This window comes from Myodes glareolus, chromosome 8 (genome assembly GCF_982192425.1).
Source record: "Myodes glareolus chromosome 8, mMyoGla1.1, whole genome shotgun sequence".
Lineage (NCBI taxonomy): Eukaryota > Metazoa > Chordata > Mammalia > Rodentia > Cricetidae > Myodes > Myodes glareolus.
Genome location: NC_142033.1, coordinates 31,577,426 through 31,596,321, shown reverse-complemented (window position 1 = coordinate 31,596,321; position 18,896 = coordinate 31,577,426). Strand labels below are relative to the sequence as shown.

At 45.6% G+C, this 18,896-nt stretch overlaps 1 protein-coding gene across 1 annotated transcript in view; it reads right to left on the bottom strand.

Annotated features, from left to right (window-relative positions):
• The window catches only part of Kdr (kinase insert domain receptor), a 42,613-nt gene extending 23,943 nt beyond the window's left edge, over positions 1-18,670 (bottom strand). The window contains exons 1-13 of the mRNA XM_048414882.3: positions 18,328-18,670; positions 14,472-14,565; positions 12,400-12,596; positions 9,004-9,134; positions 8,606-8,774; positions 7,897-8,036; positions 6,804-6,981; positions 5,296-5,410; positions 5,046-5,209; positions 3,185-3,341; positions 2,145-2,256; positions 1,187-1,295; positions 35-376 (exon numbers count right to left, since the gene is read on the bottom strand). Coding sequence (XP_048270839.3) covers positions 35-376; positions 1,187-1,295; positions 2,145-2,256; positions 3,185-3,341; positions 5,046-5,209; positions 5,296-5,410; positions 6,804-6,981; positions 7,897-8,036; positions 8,606-8,774; positions 9,004-9,134; positions 12,400-12,596; positions 14,472-14,565; positions 18,328-18,394 — 1,975 coding nt within the window. The 5' untranslated portion in view covers positions 18,395-18,670. The remainder of the gene's footprint in view (positions 1-34; positions 377-1,186; positions 1,296-2,144; positions 2,257-3,184; positions 3,342-5,045; positions 5,210-5,295; positions 5,411-6,803; positions 6,982-7,896; positions 8,037-8,605; positions 8,775-9,003; positions 9,135-12,399; positions 12,597-14,471; positions 14,566-18,327) is intronic.
• Between the last annotated feature and the right edge of the window lie 226 nt (positions 18,671-18,896).

Below are 18,896 nucleotides of genomic sequence, written 5' to 3'. Positions count from 1 at the left end.
CATTGCCACCCATTGTCCAAGAATGCCTACATACCTAGAATGATGAGCTGTTTGACTAGGCAATGTCTTTTCTTGGTCTTTCTGTCTTGAGCAGAACAGACATAGTCTCCTTGGTCCTGCAGGGATGCATTCTGGAATGCTACAACCAAGATGTCACTTGTGCTATTAGAAAACATGGTGGCATTCATTTTCCAAAGAGCATCCAAGTTCTTGCAAACTGGTGTGAGTGGTTCGCCCATGTGGACCGATGTTGCCCGTGAGCCAAGCTTGTACCATGTGAGGTTCTCAAATGTATTTCTATCTGCAGTGCACAACAGAGACACATTCTCCTGCTCAGTTGGCTGGGAAGCAGGTTGCACAGTAATTTCTGGACCCTCTGAAAAGGAAAGCCATAGTTTGAGGATGGTGACTTAAGTTGGTACATGACGTCACTGTCTTTTTGCTGCTATGAAGAAGTTAGGGAGAGGTCTTGCACTGCCCAGCCATTTCTACAAGGTCAGAGCCAAACAAGACAATTTAGTTCCCAAAACTTATTCATTAGAAGTGAGAATTAATTTTCCCCAAGTATTTACTGCACTCCACTTTGAGTTCTGGATATGGTTTCCAAGTTGAAAACATTAAAACCCAAGGCAAAGCATTTAATCATCATGTAGAAACTTTAACAATGCCCTCTTATTAACACATGGCAGTAAAACTACATTTATTACGACTAATTATCTCACACTAAAATATCTAAGCCAGCACAATTAGTTCAAGTTTACCCACAAAACCAGGCTACATAGACAAAACCAGGATCATCGGAAGGCAGAGGACAGTGCTCTCACGCCGTTCCACTTTCCCCAGAAGGCTCAGCCCCGCTGCTGTTCTCTAACAAACCCACAGATAACATCACGAACTCCAGTGAGTCATGAGTCACACTAACTGGGGAGCAAGACAAGTCCCACACAGCATCGCGCTAGAGACTTAAAGCACGTGGAAGCATTCCATTCTCAGGCCAGAGGAGGCGCGTGAACTCTGATGCAAGCCCGGAGGCCACCTGAACAGTCTCGATTTCTGTCTCCTTCAAGTCCTAACTACACACCAGGCTACCTACACAAACCCCAAGGACAACAGAGGGCCCCACAGCACAGCACCCACTTCCCGAGGGACTCCCCTCCCCCCACTGCCCTCTAAAGGGTCTACTCACTGATCACATGGAAGGAGATCACTCTCTCTCCCCGCCCAGCTCTATTGACGGCTTCACATTTGTACAGTGCTGACACATTGGCGGCTTGGATGACCAGAGTGCTTACAGTCTGTGGACATATGAGTTTTAAGAAATGAACAATGCAGGCTGAACATGCACACACACACACTCTGAGCCTGGATCCATCAGTCCCCACAGCCGCTAAGACTTGCCTTTGCCTTTCATACTGCACGCTGCCCACCTTCCGAGGTAAGCAGCTCTAACTAGGCAGTTGTACATAGGATGCAGACGTGCTTTGGAAATCCTCAAGGATTCACTTTAATGAAATGTTATGCATATATTTCATTTTTCCCGTGTACAGAATCAAAATTACCTTTCAATGGGTGTGTACACTGGATGGCATTGTGGGTTTTGTTTCTCTTCAATAAACTGTGGGTAAGTTACGAGTACTATGTTCTTTTTTCTTCTTTTTAAAAATTAGTAGGTATCAGTTGTACAAAGTAACAGGCTTCATCATGGCATTTTTGTACAGTACATAATTTGCTCCTAGTTACTTCCTCTGGTCCCCCTCCTCATACAAATGACCCCTCTCCTCTTCCCAATAGTACTCTAGTACTAGTACTTTGTGTCTTTTTTTCATCTTGATTTATATGAGAGAAAACATATTTCTACTTCTAAGTCTGACTTATTTTGCTTAATGTGATAATCCTCATCTTTCTGCAAATGGCATAATTTGTTCTTCTTTAAGGATGAATCTTTGTGGTGTGTGTGTATGTGTGTGTGTAAAACCCACACCTTCTTTATCTACCAGGATGATTCTATAACTTGCCTATTATAGATGGTATCACGCAGACTATTTGATTAATAACCTCCAACATACCTTTGCATGTTGTACCACCTCCTATTCAAAGGGAGAACTAGAAAGAAAGATATTCAAAATCAAGAAGATCAAACTCACTTTGTTTTTCCCTTCAATTAGGGCATATTGGTTTTTGGTGACTTCGATCTTATTTCCACCCTGGAAATCCTTCACATGCCTCCATTCTTTACAAGTATATGAGTTTGTTTGGCTGTATGAGGGAGAAAGCATAGCGTGTCATGATTTGGCTTTTCTTCCATTCAAATCAACAGCCCCGGAAAGGATCAGACCTTGGCTATCATGTTCTCAGGGATAACTTTCGATACAGGTTAACGCTTCACAGGACTTGGAGCCAATTAAAAATAGATGCCAACGACAGTGGAAAGGCCCAAGGTGGCTGGCTGACTGCGGAGACAGGAGGGAAGCAGCTATTTTGGGATCAAGTCCCCATTCATAAATCGGATCAGCGACTCAGGTCTCCATTCATAAATCGGATCAACAGGACAATTCAAGTTAATTCAGTTCAAAGGAAGGTAAGGAAACTTGGAAGCCAATGGGCTCCTGAAAGCCATCTCTCTGGGGCTGTGGCCTTTGTTTAGGAAACGGCCAGCAGCGGAGGAAAATACTAGTGCTTGCTGTTTCAAAACAACAACAGGAAGGCGAATGTTTGGGGTGGTAGGTTGAAGGTGGGGGCTGTTGTTTTCATTAAGGATGTCTGCACTTGTGGTAGAACTTGATAAGCTGGGCCTAAGGCTCCTGAGGCCTGGGCTAGGTTTATCGCCGCCTCCCATCCACCAGCACTTCCTCTGAGAGATAAGGAGGAGCAACGTGGTACCCCCAGCTCACAGAGAGATGAAGATCCAAAGACCCGCAATTAGCAAAACTAAGCAACCATTGTTCATTGGGAGAGGCCAGCATCAAGGCTAACTAAGAAGAAAGTTGACCCACACAGGGGGATGCCCCAAGCCAAGGTGCCTATTAAAACTCAAGACACAGAGGAAAATGGGAGGAGAATCCAAGTACGGTTTTAAGGGTGATGTCCTGGGAGAGAGCCTTGTAGATTTAGATGGAATCATGGCATAGATTGGCCAGAAGGAATGTAAGATGGCAAGTAAAATGGAGCACGTGGCTCTGCTCACCTGGGCTTGTAGGAGCACGCCTCTTCTAACTGCCAGTACCAGTGGATGTGGTGCAGGGGAGGGTTGGCGTACACTGTACACGTCAGCGTCTGCATGGTACCATACTGGTAGAAATCCGTGGGAGAGATCAAGGCTTTCTCCCCAATCTGGGGTGGGACTGGACATAGAAAAGACAACCCGTGAATTGCCCGATTGCTATGAGGAACAAGGAGAGGACTTCAGCGTCCAGCTCTGCCCTTTGTACTCAGATGATTTCGCCTCTGCCTGTTTTCCAAAGGAACATCTACACTTGGAGACAGAGAACCTGAATTCTTATGCTATCATAAAACTAAACGCTGATAAGCTGGGTGAACTCAGGCAGACTCCCCACACCCATGCGGCGCTCGCTCGCTCTGCATGAACGATATTACCCTCCATGTCCTCCAGCCTAGCAAGAATGGGGTGAGGCTACAGAGAGAAAACCACCGGGATGACAGAGCAAATACATTTCTTGTGCACCATGTCTTGTTGAGATGATTTCCATTGATTGCCGGTCCTCATAACCATGGCTCTGGCTCTCATTCCATGGGCGTGAGAAGAAAGGAGGCAAACATTGAAAGACTTGCCTTGCCCAAGGACATCAGTTAATCAATGGCAAAATCCAGGACAAAGGTAGACACTCTGCTTCTGAACAGAATCCAGACCTCACGTCTGTGTTTACTGCACACAGCAAGGGACACGCTAAGGTTCGCTGCGTGTGTGACCTCATGGAGCGAGCGATTGGGTTGCACTCCGTCTGTCTCTCTGTTTTTGTGGTCTGATTATTTTCTTCTCATTGTACTTATCACCTTTGGTCTTCCCCACTCCCCTCACGAATCCCCTCTGCCCATGCTGCTTCTAAGCAACCATCCCAGAACCGGTTATCTTTTAAATACTCCCTAAAGAAAAAAAAGAAACGAGGCCATGCTCGGCAGACACCCAGAGGAGGATCAAGACACGTGGGAAGTACATTACTGTTGTGAGACAATATCTTGAAGTTTTAATGTCCGGTGCCAGGAGGGAGCACAAAAAATGACCCTAGAAGCATTTCTGCAACTGCGCTTGAAGCAAAATATTAATGTGTTTCCTGAGGGAGGAAGAGTGTTCTAGTCACATAAGCCAGTTAAACCCTCAGGACTCTCTCTCTCCCACTGGAGAAGGCCATATTCATGAGCATAGTGAAGATTCTAAGAAGTCCTTTAGCAAGTTGGCAGATAGCATGGTACCTTCTGCACTCACCCGGCCATGGTACCTTTCTGTCCCCAGCCCCAAATACTTAATTAAAGCATTCACTTTAGGAAAGTAAAGATGGAATCCTTCTTAAATCAAAAGCTTATAATCTTTTCTGGACAGACTCAAAGTATGTCCTCTGACCAGACAGCAGTTCAGCCAATGACGCTAGCCTAGGTCTCCTGTGTGGATTCTGCCATGTATTGGGAGCAAAGAAGCTAAAGCTTCAGACGAAAACATCACACAAAACACAAAGCGAGTCTCCCAAATCCTCGCTCAGTGTGTTGTTTTGTGGGCAGGAGCAATGGGAAGTCACAAAGCTTAGAGTGACCCCAGAGGCCTTTGTCTAGAGGGTACCATCAACTTTGACCTTGCATGCGACCACCAACAGCACATTCACTTGACTCATCAAGAAGGCGTGGCCAGGGCATGCCATGCCACATCTCAATCCAAATCCACCTTCCTGGGTCGTTTTTCATTTTTCGTGCGTTGGCCCAGTTACTGATGCAGATGATGCAACCGGAGACAAGCAATGATGCCCGGGAGACAAAGAAAGACCCATTCTCTCCCTTCCTAGTCAATTGTGGCCAGAGGAGGCCCTGAAAGGACTCACCATTCACGACCAGAGAAACCACGTGACTCTGTTTCTCCATTGAAATGGGATTGGTAAGGACAATTGTGTAGTTTCCTGCATCTCGTTCACTCACTTCCATGATTGTGAGCTCGTCGCCCACTATCATTGTGTAATTGGACTCAATGGGTCTTCCATTTCTGTACCTATGGAAGAGAGTCCCCGGAATTACCACAACTTAGGGATTTTATTTCTAGCAGACCAATGTTAGGCTTTGATTCGCAGTTGTTACCATTTGATATCAGGAGCCGGGTAACTAAGATGCTTGACAGGGATTCGGACTTGGCTGCCCACTGTGACTTCCACCAAGGATTCCATACTGCTATCAAAAGCAATAAACGGTTTTGCTAGAAGAAAATAAAAAGCAACAGTTCTCATAAATGCCAAGTTACTATAAGTACCCTTTGGGTTTGGATTTTTAGTCAAGTGAAAATTGAATGTCGAGGTACATGGATAGACCGCCATTCTAAGAGTCCAACACTGTCTCTCCTGTCGCTGCTGTCAGAATTCTCCCCTCACTCGCACTCTCATGAACCTTGAGCATCCATTCCTCCACACAACCTCCTCTAAATCCCCCAGTGAGCAGCAGACACACCTTATCCTCTGCTCCTGTGACACCCTCTCCCCACACTCAAGAGTTGACCATCCCAGCACTCACTCCTCAGACCTCCTCTCTTTACCTGTCCCCTCTTCAATCCACTCTCAGATTCAAAACATCTGCCATACATACAAATTTTCCACCTCTGCCCTGACTTCTCTGGGTTCCAGGTCTCCATATCAAACATCTTTCCCGGGATGTTTAATGGGCATCTCCAAAGGAACTCAACATCATTCTCCAAATCCTATCCCACCCAGTCCTCTTAGAAACACCACTGCTTCATTGCTCATAGTAAAGTACAAGCCATCCTTTTGTGTTGAAAGCTCAAGTCATTATCACTGACAGCGAATCAACCAACAAGTCACACTGACTATGTCTTAGGAATAGATTCAGGATCTCATTTCTTCTTCTTCCTCCACAGATACCCTAGCCTGAGTCCTCTACCATCTCTCACCTGGATTTGAACAATCAGACTCCTAAGTGTCCCCCCCAACACTTCTGCCTTCACTTCCTTTAAAGGACATAATGAGAGATCACTTGCCTAGCACCTGCCAGCCCCTGATATCACAAACAAACTATTCCCAGTAAGCCACAAAGTAACCCTGCAAAAGCATAAGTGAGAGCTCTAGTATTGCAAGTGATCTAAACTGAGACAGCTATGTAAATACGAGGGCACAACTGAACATTCAAATGATTTACCTAAAACCACACAGAAAGTAACTGAATCTGGGTTTCCCCAGTTGGAGAAGTGCATGCTCATTCAAGTAAGCCCTTAACCTTCCTTGCAGTAAACTGAAATCTTTGACAACATTTGACCATTATATAATGGTTAGTATATATAGAGAGATATAGATATATATTATATAATATATATATATATATATATTAACACTCTACGTACAATAATAATCGCAGCAACCGCTATAATGAGCAATGCCTAGTGAGCATGTATCATGGGTCATTTCAAAGTTGAGGTTTTGAACCCGAGTCCCTGACTCCAAAGCTAAGCTGCTGACCTCTAGGTCTTGTGTCCTCATTAACAAGGACTCAAAAGTATCTTGTGAAGGAACAAGGTAATCTAGATTGATGTACGTCATCTGACTCTCCCAGGTACAGTGTATTAGCAAGAAAAGGTCGCTTACTATGAACTTGGACAAATGTGCTGTTTTTCTTGGTCATCTTCCCACTGGATGCTATGCAGATGTATAGCCCTTGGTCATTCCTGGTCACACTATCTATTATCAAGGTGCTCAAAAATTTCTTCGAGTCAATCCCAGGAAGGGGCTTCACGTCCCTGTTTATAATCTTGTTGTGGTGATGCTGAAAAAGAAAATGATTTTAGTAAAAGTTCACAGCCCGGTAGAACACTAACTATCCAGTAGCTCCTAGAGACCTGCAGAATCCAGTCCTGACCCTTGGCGGACCCTACTATTGAGGATTTAAACACCACATCAACGTATATTTTGGGATTCAGGAGAAATGAGTGGAAGTTGAAATACACGGAACTGAGGGGGGATTTTGAAGCCTTCTTTACCTAACGAGAATGAGATGTGTGTCGAGTGTGGATACAAATAGAGCTCTTTAAAGAGAAACGGAACTCAGCTCACCTCTTAAAGGGACAAACGGATCAAGGACTTTAGAGAACAGAGAAAGACTGTAATGTCAAAAGATTAATAACTGGGGCTGGAGAGATGGCTCAGTGGTTAAGAGCACTGCCTGCTCTTCCAAAGGTCCTGAGTTCAATTCCCAGCAACCACATGGTGGCTCACAACCATCTGTAATGAGATCTGGTGCCCTCTTCTGGCCTGCAGGCGTACATGCAGACAAAATCCTGAGAATACTGTGTACATAATAAATAAACAAATCTTAAAAAAAAAAGATTAATAACTTAGTGAAGACCAATCTGCACAACCCAGCTGCAGAAGGGTGGGTTGGGATTCTTAGTAAGGTGTCTTTTCATGGTTGCTATTTATTCCGCCATGCTTTTTATATTAAAGTCAGGGTTCATTTTTTTTTTTTGTGTGTGTGTGTGTGTGTGTGTGTGTGTGTGTGTGAGAGAGAGAGAGAGAGAGAGAGAGAGAGAGAGAGAGAGAGAGAGAGCATGCACACATGCACATATGTTTTAAAGTCTTTATAATTTATCTGACCAGAAGGGACTCTATATCTCTTAAGCAAACTTCATTAGGACTTATAATCAAAGTATTCAGAGGTCTGGCTTTGCGTGGTTTGTGTTACCTTCAAAGAAGGGACCTGCCAGTTGAAATGAAGCCCCACGTTGAGCTCAGTTGTTGCTGTACAATTTAAGACAAGCTTCTCTCCCGCAGATAGCTCGATTCTATGAGGGGGGCTCAGCATCACATCATAAATCTTATATCCTGGAACAAGGAAATGATAAAAACAGAAAGTGAGATGGAAAAGACATCTAGGGCTCGGCACACATCTTTAAAGTGGTGCGAAGTCTGTGACATCACTTCTCTTTGGGGGACTCGCTGCTGCGAGATGGCTTTTAGGAAGAGGGTTTACGGTGACTCACAAATCACTACCTCCAGCATTTTCGCCAATGGAACCTGACAAATAATAAAGTCTAGGCCAATGGGGCCCACTTGAGTAAATTGTTGAACTTTCCATTTAATGGATACAATTAAAGGAATTGGCAGAGAGCAGTGATCTGAATATTGCATTTTTTATAAAATGAGCTTTGGTGGTGATATTTTTTCATTCTTGGTCTTGGCAAGAAAGAAGGAATACCCCCTGTCCCCCTGCTGCAATGGTTTGTCTGGTAGAGAAGAGCATTTGTAATGAGTTGACCAGCACCACATCCTGAGCTAACATCTTTTTCCACATCCCTAGCCCTTCACCCTACACCTTCCTCTCCAGGATCTTCATGTAGAAAGCCGCTTTTATTAGTCGGTACTAATGGAACAGAAGGGAAATGCCCACTTACCTACAACCACAACTATGTACATGATAGACTGATAGGTTTCATCATTGATCTTTGCCTCGCAGAAGACTACACCGGCGTAGCTGATCATGTAACTGGGGATAGTAAAGCCTGTCTCACTGTCCCAGGAGATTCTGTTTCCATCCGGGACAAACCTCCTTTCCGGATATCTCTGCATAACAACAAAGAAACAATGAACATTTACCCAGTGCCGTCCGAACTTGATGACCCATGAAGGATCCATCTTACTTTCAAGAAGGTAAGTTGTTTATGGTGCGGTTGACCCGCGCTACAGGGTCTTTGCAGTTCACTGTTGACATACATCGGAAGCAGGAAGGACATTGGCCAAGAGGCTTACAACCATGGAAACTTAGGAGGTGACTGAAAAGGAGGCAACTCACTGCACAGAGGGACACGTTGAGATTTGAAATCGACCCTCGGCACGGAACCACAACGGACTTGTTTTTGTTGTCGGTGATGTACACGATGTCATGCTGATCACTGACAGAGGCGATGAATGGTGATCTGTAATCTGGAAGAAAAGTGAATTCTCCCAGTGAGTTATTAGCAGGACAGTTGGAATTCCTGGGTCCATGAACCTTAACTGAATGACTGAATGATTGTCATTGACAATTGGCATGAGCAAAGATGCCCATATCTTTGACTAGAGTCTGCATGTAGGTATCTGGCTCCAAAGCTATGGTCAAGGAAGGGGAGAGAAACATATACACACAGACACACATGCAGAGACAGACAGACAGACAGACAAAGAGAGACAGAGAGAGACAGAAAGAGAGAGGAAAATCTCAATGCAAACTCCAATAATGATCTTAACTTCTCCACATGGAGCATTAATAAGTAGAATCTATTTTAGAAATTCCATGCTTTAATAGATTATTATAATTTTTATAAAATAAACACTTTAAATCCATACACTGAAATTATGAGTTTTCTGATGCCAAAAATTCATTTCTTTCAATAGGCAAATAATATAAATGACCTGAGAAGAAACTGGAATCTTTAAGAGAAAAGAACAATTAGATGGTCCAGCGATTCTAAAGAGTGAGTTCTGTAATACCTAGAGACTGCAGGCTCCGAAGATAAGAGTCGCTATGTGCCAATGTTTAATAGCCACTGCATTTAGTTCAAGACTTAGAACTTACAAACATCTCTGACAATAAATATCTGGGAAACCACAAGGCCAAACAATTGAGCCAAAAGCCAGAGTGATTTGCTATCCTTCAGAGAGTATTCACACAGCATCAGTACACGGCTGGGAATTTTCTCCATCCCCCAGAGGCAGGGGACCTGGCCTGGAGTTATCACTTCAAATCTCAGAGGTAACAACTCAGTTCCTGCCTCCCACACATCTGATCAAACCTTTTCAGAGGTGAAGAAAGAGTTAATGAAACCAAAGGGTAGAAGAGTAGCTAATTCCTTTCAACAGCAAAGGTCTGATTTCCTCCCCAGCTGGAGAGCATAGACACGCAGCTTTGCCACCCGCCCCCCAACATGTCATAGCCATTATGGTACGAGGCCAAGGCCAACCTCCTGGCTCCATCCACCGCTAGATGGGTCAGAGGACGGAGGAAGTGAGGTGGGGATCAGAGGGGGACATTAAGGACCTGTCCATAGGGAATAATACATCCAATGCTTTCTTTCCTGTTGTTAAACTTCATGACCAAACTCTTGGATTACCCAACACAGAAGGCTAAGCTGAGGCGGGAACAGAATTTCACGGTGCATCCAATGGCACTGAGTACACTGGCAATCAGTGCTAGAGACCACCACTTGTTGCTATTGCCTGCCCCTCCACCCCCACCCCGTTGCACATGTTAACAGACAGACTATTACATGACTTGCTTCATTCAGGGCAAGCCTGGAGAATCTAAATTAACCTCTTGACTTAAGGCTAAAGTTATTTGGTCGCGCAATTCTATTTCAGTAACCCTAAAGGGGAAATAAACAAAGGAACACTAAACAACCACACATCCTCTCAAAATAAAATATTTACTGTAACCCATGAAATGACTTTTTGCATGTCTCCAGGTTTCCTGACGTGGGGAGAAGGAAGTAACGAGATATTGTGGGAGAGGCTCATCTTGTAGCGTTTCCAGACAGGCCGAGAGCAGGAAATCCTTGCAGTCTTCTGAGAGAGCCACATCTCCCAAGACTGCCAAATCAAAAGGAGCCAGACATTCCCCCAAGATCCAAGCCTTGTCTCCCTCAGCTCTGTGGAGTGAGGAGGAGGCCAAAGAACTCCATTTTAGACTTTCCTCACCCTAGGCTAAAAGAATACCCAACCACTGAACATCCCCAGGGTACCCTGGGTCATGGGCTGTGTTCTTCCATAGGCTGTCCCTACTGGAATGGAAGGGCAGATCTGTAAGGGTGCTACCCTGATGAAGAACCTTCCTGTCTGGTAATAGTGGTTTCCAGAAAAAAATTTCAAAGTCATTTTTCACCTGTCTCAAATCCTCCGAGAAGGGAGGTTGCATACAGATGAACAAATAAATCCTTTGAAGATTCATCCTTCTCTGCAAGAAACACAGCGCAGGTTGCCCATGCCAAACACAATGCAACCCAGACTTGGAGAGGTGGCCCAGCAGTTAGGTGCCCTGGCCGCTCCTGTGGAGGATTTGCATTCAGTTCCCAGCACCCACGGTGGCTCACAGCCATCTGTAACTCCAGTTCCAGTGGAATCCAATGTCCTCTTCTGACTTTCACAGGCAGCAGGCACTCACACAGTACACAAACACCGTACACATACATACATGCACAACTCTCATTCACACAAAAATAAAAAAAAACAGATAATACAAGATGCAACCTTTATATTCCTGAGAAGTGCATGATATTACAGGCATCTCATAAGTGAAGACAGGATTTTCACAAGAAAAGGTGGTAAGCCATTTATAAAATATAAACGAGATCATAGTTCATGCTCTAAATATTGAATACATATTACATTGTAGTTTTCCTTATAAAGGCGTTAAGTCACACAACTTACTCCCAGAGCTAAACTAACCCTTTGATGTGAGTGAGACAAGAGCTAAGTTAATCCTTCGACATAAAACGCGGGCTTTTATAAATCAGTCCCAAATCATTAGCCCTCAAAGGTGAAGTATACAAAAAAATCCCACATAAAACACATGCTCTAACTATGAAGTGACTCTCCCTACGACTCTTCTTGTATCTCCCTGGAGCTGATTCCAAAAGCCAAGTCCTCTCAGATCACACAAGCAAAGACAAGAAATGCAGTACTCGAGGGTTCCTTTGAGGGGGTGTTGGGCTTTGCACATGGGTATGTGAATTTTTTTCTATAAAGTGTGAGTCTGGAAAGGAAAGATCTTATGGGGGAGGGGAAAAGGAAAACAGCCTCCAGAGTCCTCGGCTATTGCGCGATGCATTCCTGCAGAAAGCTCCTCCTTGGTACAGATAACCTATCTCGTCACAGAAACCTTGCTATAATTCACCTCCCATCTCCCTCCATCGCTAAGATCCCAGGGGCTCAATGGCTGAAGGCATTTTTTGAGTCCCTATAGCCCACGGTGACTCACAGAGAAACTCAGAGCCCCACAGAAAAGGGACCTAACTGGAGAAGAGAAACGCAGCTCAGACCGAAGCCCAGACTGTCAGCGAGTCCTTTCTCAGAGGAAGCCTGGGAGAGAAGCTTTTATACTCCTTGGCAAGCAGCCTTTCCAACAAGCCTCCTATTGGATTCAACTTTTCTTGGGCCTCTTGTGTTTTAGACCTGGTGAGTGGACGTGAGAAGTATGTTCCGGCCCACTGCTTACCTTGAACGTAGACGTAAACAACGGAGGCCAGGTTGACATCCCGGTAGAGGCACTTGTAGGCTCCGGTATCGTTTCCGACCATTTTTGGAACTGTGAGTGTCTTGCAGAAGATACTGTCGCTGCACTCAGTCACCAACACCCTTTCCCCAGAAACACGCTGGTTGTTGGGCCAAAGCCAATCCAGGTCCCTCTCTCCCCTGAGAAAAGTATCCCAGGAAAGTATTAATATGACACTCCGTGGCTCCAGGTTATGTCGAAGACAACGGGAGGTTTGGTTCTCACATGTATATAAACGCTCACCAGACACTTTCCAGCTGACAGACACCGATTACAGACAGTCTGCATGGACATGCCACCAGAGACCACACACTCCATCTCAGAAGTCACCCACAGGATCATGTGTTTTCTGTTAGTTCACACATTCATTCTTTCAGTAAATATTTTTAAAGCATAGATGGTTGCTGAGCACCATTAAGGACAAAAACCGATGCTTTAAGGGACCAGGGAGATGATGCTCAGTGCTAGAGCACTTGCCCAGGGCACACCAATGCGAGAAATCAACCAGTTCCTTTATGGACCATCACTCTAATCGGGGGAGAAAGACAGTAAGAGAGCACACGTGCTTGTATAAAAGGTGGTGATTTAGTGTTTGAAGAAAAATATGAAAGAAGCAAAGGCCAGGGAGGAACTTGGCCAAGCTGGTCCTACGCACATCAGCAGGAACCGCATTTCAAGCAGAATAGTAAATGCGGAGCACAGGGACCAGTGCACATCGGGAGTGTTGGGGACACAGCAGGGAAGACAGAATCATCATGCAGGTATGGGGGCAAGTGAGAAGAGAGGCACAGAGAGAAGAGACTCGTGGTGCCTCGCAAGGGTCGCATTAGATAGACAACAGTTTTATTGCTTTCTAGTCAATATGAATAAAACAACGTGACCCGCTGAGCCTTCGTTCAAATAGCTTGGAACACTCACGACGTTGCCTGTTCGCTCTAGGGTTTGCCCAGAACAAAAGAAGTGTTTCTGCCATCTCCAAAGGGAGGCGGGAACCTTTGCAGATCTTAAGTAACCTTTGTGTCTGAGACTAGGTAGAGGGAAATCTCTGGAAATGCCGTGATTGATTGAAGGTAAACAGCTCCTGCTACAACTTTCGGTTTTGCTTTACCCCCAAAGACTGGGCATTAGATAAGAGGCCTGGGCCACATACAACAATCTAAAACAGACCTGAGTTATTCTGTGGACCACTTGGTATTCTTCAAATATGAAGCAATGGCTACAAGCCGCCAGGGCTCTTTGAGGCACCAAGCACTCTTCTTAGATGACACCATTGCCTGTATCTACCACCATCTCCACCAAACCAGGCAGCTCTGCAGAGACCTCCAGGTCTCTCATGACCACAAAGACCTACACCTCCTCTAGGTTTCCTTTCTTGCCTCTTGGTTGAAACACAAATTTCAAAGGCCTCTTGTCAAAGAGTGCTGTTGCCCTGCTTATCCAGATCAGCAGCATGGCTTCTTGCTGGCAAGCGGAAAAGAGGCCCCGAACATCAAGGCAGAGTATGAAGTTCATGTTTTCAACAGAACATATGGTCAGGAATATTATTGGCTAGAGACTAAATTGCTACTATAGACAGAATTTCATTTATAGAATACAGGTCTTATAAAGGGCTAAAAAGATGTCCAAAAGCCATTCTAACTGATATGAACATGGCTCAAACTTCAACTCTATTTCATAACAATATGTCCTTAACGTGACGGATTGATCAATAGTCGTGAATGTCTATCACATGTCAGTTTGGCATACATTTACATGTGTGCACGCTTGTGTGTATGTGTGTGCATGTTGCATTTGCGTAAAATGCTTGTACGTGTTGAAAAGGCCCAACAAAATAGTACAAAAGTTTGAAAAGACCTTTCTCATTGTTTCATTATTGCATGAGTTCTTAGAAGTCTCATGACTTATAAACAATTACAACAATACTATTATAATTCTTCAGTAATGGAAATTGTTGTGACCTCAGTAAACAATGAGTTCTTTCACACAGGAAATCTGAATCCAAAGTGGATCCTTACCTGCAAGTAATCTGAAGGGTTCTATTTGCCAAGATTGTGAGTACGTCCTTTTGTGTGCTGAGCTTCGGCGGATGGAGAGAATCGCCCGGCAAAACTAGAAACAAATTAGATAAGAGTCGGACCCAATAGGAAACACCTTCCATAAACAATGCACACTCCAAGTTTTAAATGGCCTCTTCAGCAATTCATTGTATAAAAGTGGAATTTGCTGCATGCCCCATTCCCAGTAAAAGTTCACAAGCTCTGTCATAACAGGAAGAATGGGCAGATGGTCACAAACCAACACAACAGTTCTGCAGTGCACGGCGCTAGGGTGGAGTTCCTGTTTTCCCTCACTGCCAACTTCAAGGTCTTACAAAAGGATATGGGACATTGAAACCCGGTGAACCCCCATCTGATGATCTCAGGCCCTTGGGGAAGGACCCGCTGACATTTCTTGTAAAGCATAGGATGTACACCTCTGACTAAATTGCTGATTAATGCAAACTCCCCGGAGAGATGTCTACACAGCTCATCCCCATACCCCCCGAGAAGGACAGGAGCCACTGTGACCTTGTCCCATTGTCTTTTATCATGCTGTGTAGCAGATTTCCTTTGGTGACTGAGCTGCAAACGCTGAGGTGGCGGCTCCTAAAGACAGCACATTTAGATGAAGGAAAATAAACTGAGGAAGAGAAACGTTTCTCAAGTTCATGTATACATGCATATTAATATAATTTTTCTCTGAGCAAAACTGTGAATAGTGTAACTCTAATGAGCTACAATGGGGGGGGCTCTCAATTCATTAATTAAAGCTCTGAGCTCATCCCAGCACAAAGCTCCAGACACAAGATACATGCTACCTACAGATGAGAATGCAGAAAGACATCATGAGAGCTACACATCTCTACAGGTCATTCCACAGCAAGATAACTCGTTTTTAGTCACCTAGATGTAAAGTGTCATCAGGCACGTTAAAAGCATGAGGAAAAGCAAAGTTGCCCACCACGTTAAGGGACATCAAAATCTTCCAGCTCTCAGCGTGAAAAGCAACTGACCTGCCTAGCCTGGTGGTGCACACCTGGAAGGCCAGCTTTCAGAGGAACGAAACAAGAGGACCGTAAGTTTGAGGCTAGCGTGGGCCACATAGTGCGGCTGTCTGAAAAGAAAAAATAACTAATTAATACCAGGCAGCCATCCAGGCTTTCTGATTCACACCAACCAAGAGCAGATGACTCTTAAAGCCTCAGCTGGCATTGACATTGTTGGGCAAATAAGAGATCGTGAACAAATACGAGGCCGTGTGAATAAAGAGAGCACGGGCAAATAGCCAGGGTAAACAGCCAGTGCCATGACGCTGTGGCCGCTATGTGGACAACCGGAGGCAGGCAGTTAACCGACAGCACGGGTTCTCGCACACCTACATACACAGATGTGCAAAACAATCTATGGCCAAAGCACCCCGCATACACCCAACCTAAGCAGATGTACAATGCATGCTGCTGATATAACTTTAGGTGGATTGATTGATGACATATTTTCAAACATTGGAAATGAAATGACATAAATAAATCTCAGAAGCTAGTTGACAGTGTTAACGACATGAATTTGGGCAATGGTTCTGAACTTTACGTAGTGTTCAGATGTCCTAGATCTGCAAACGTGCATTTTAAATGACATTTAAAATGACTGTGTCACGGGCGCTCTGTGGAGCACCCTGAGGCAACTGCAGAACGGGGTAGTAACGTTCAACCCATCAGTGCGACACTTTTCAGTACGGAAGGTGTCATTGCCCTTCACCTAGGCAAGCAGTTAAAATGTTCATAAACCAGTCTTCCAATGATCGAATGCTACTTTGTTTGAGAAGCAGAAAATAAAAACAGTTTATTTGGTAAGTAGATTTTAAACATGATTGAGAAACCTTAGCCCCCAAACAATAACTGAATACAGTTCTCATGTTGAGCAAATGAAATAGAACCCATTAGTTAGGCAGATGCATGAGGGAAAACGTGCAGTAAATAACTAGCCATTCGATAATATGTATCCACCCACCTCTGCAGTAAATGACTTTTATTCTTCAGCGCTGGGAAGCAAACCTGGACGCTGAGCATTACACTGATCTACATGCCCCAGCCATGAGAGTCTCTTGATTGACTCTATAGTAAAGTGCAGCCAGAGATTATCTTAGACTGCGGGCATATTAGCTATGTTCATCTTTAAAAGACATCTCATTCATAAGAAGCCAAAGGCAACCCCACGCTATTCTAGGGATCTATCCACAATCAAATCTAGTCAACAGGGTTATCGATAATAATTGGAGAGTTTCATCAATGACTAATTACCCCCCCCCCCATCGGAGCTCATTCATTTTTATTGGCAAGTTTGGCTTCTCTCCCCTAGAAAGTTCATTCTGACTGGAAGAGGTACATATGCGACTGCACAATAAAAGCCCTTTTATGTTCGAATCCCATAACCAGCATTAATTAATTTGTGCACTGTTATCCTTCCCGCTCAATGACGAGAAGGAAAAACAACAGCAGCTCTGTCTCTAGAACTCGATGGCACCAATTATAGTCCAATCCAATTAAGCAAGTCACACAATCCGAAAGGACAGCCTCCGTTTTATTCAGGGAGCCAGGCTGCTGTTAAACTGCTGCACTAGGAACACCCCAGGCTTCAAAGCAGCTCACTTCTTTGTGGGACACAGGGCCAGCACATGTTCCAGACTGTCTTTCTCTTCCCAGAGAGGGGGAGAGTGAAGGGTTTGTCAGGGACAAATGAGCACCCATGACAGAGCCGGTCTGATGAACTGAGTCATTATGAAGAAAATTCAATAACTGTAGACAGATGATCTTGGTACTGTATGTCAGCGCCAGCGTTTTTAAGGCATGCAATGCTCTTCTGATGCAAGGGATGTTTTTACAGAATTGAGTTTTTATTTTCTGACCCTCTGTTCTCCAACGGGTGAGACTGGGAAAACTGCAGAACGAAGCTACAGGAAGGAAATGAGACAGAAATAGAGGAAGAAGGGTGGGAAGGAAGGGAATGGGAGGGGAGGGAAAAGGAGAGGAGGAAAGGGAATAGATGGGAAGAGAAGCTGTACCAAGAACCCAAGAGCATGAGCGCTACTAACCTTGAAGCAGAGGGCAATATTAAGTGGCATGAAAAGTGGCGCTTAGTGCGCCAAACACAAGAGATTTCTGAAGTTCGGTTTCTGACTATGAGTTTACCCCTGGACCAAACGCTTTGGGGTATTAAGTGGATAGTTACTTTAAGATGCCCGGAGAAACTGTCACAAAAGAGGGGGCCGCCTCTTGTTCCTGCGAGGAAAGTAATGTTCTGCACAAAAGAAAGCTGGGAGAAGAAAGTTTTGTCCTATGAAGAGACCTCGCCTCTCTTAGTCGGTGCGCTCAAGTGCGGGAGCTGAAGCCCAGAAAGCAGGGGGCGGGTTCCCGCTCCACTCCGTGGAGGCTCCGCCGGGCCCGGAGTGCAGAATGCCACGCAGGGCGCCCCGTTTGCGCTCGCTTGCAGGCGTTTCACTGCCTGTAGTTGCCTGTGGGGGCATCTTTTACCCCTGCTCAGAGTGCCTTCCCATTCCCGCGTCCCCAACGCCCTAGGCTGTGTCGGCTCCACGTCACAGGCTCCCACCGAAGTCCTGGGGGGCGGGGGGGATTAGAGTTCGGGGCTAGAGCTCTGGAGACTATCGACTGGCTGGGTCTTTTCGGGCCTGTCTTTGAACCTGTTTTCTCGTTGGTAATGAAAGGACACCAAAGGGCAGCTCCCTAGTTCTCCCCGAGTTAGGTCTTCTTGTCTCACATCCCCACTTTCCGCCCGCACCCTGCTTCGCCGCCTTACTTTTAAAGAGCAGGCTCCTTACCCACAGAGGCGGCCTGGGTCTCCACGAAGAGCCACAGAGCGACAGCTAGCAGCGCTTTGCTCTCCATCCTGCACCTCGCGCTGGGCACAGAGCCCAGTTCTCAAGCACGAACTCTTTCTCGATCCCTGGACCCGCAAAGAAGCGATACGCGCCCCGCAGCGCAGGACCGGGGAGAGCGCGGGGCAGGGACTCACTGGCTCCGGCCACAACTGCAGCGGTATCTGTGGACACTGGCTAGCCAAGTTATCCCGGCTGAGGGACGCAATCTGAGCTTTCTGTTCTGCCAGGTAGCGTCCTGCGCGACCTACACTCTCTTGGGGTCCCGAGGACTCAGGCTAGAGCGCGAGCGCCGGCTAAACACTAGAACACAGGGGCGGGGCCACTGCTGGGAGGGGCGGGGACTCCCCGCGTCCGGCCACACCCCTCCCTGGATACCAGGTTTGGATTTCCCGGTTTCCCACGCCCACTCCCCCACTAGCCCGGAACTGTGCCCGTCGGCAAGTCGCCGTTGGGAGAAAAACTGGACGCAGTTCGGTTTCTGGTGGAAGTAAAATGTCGCCAGTAACGGG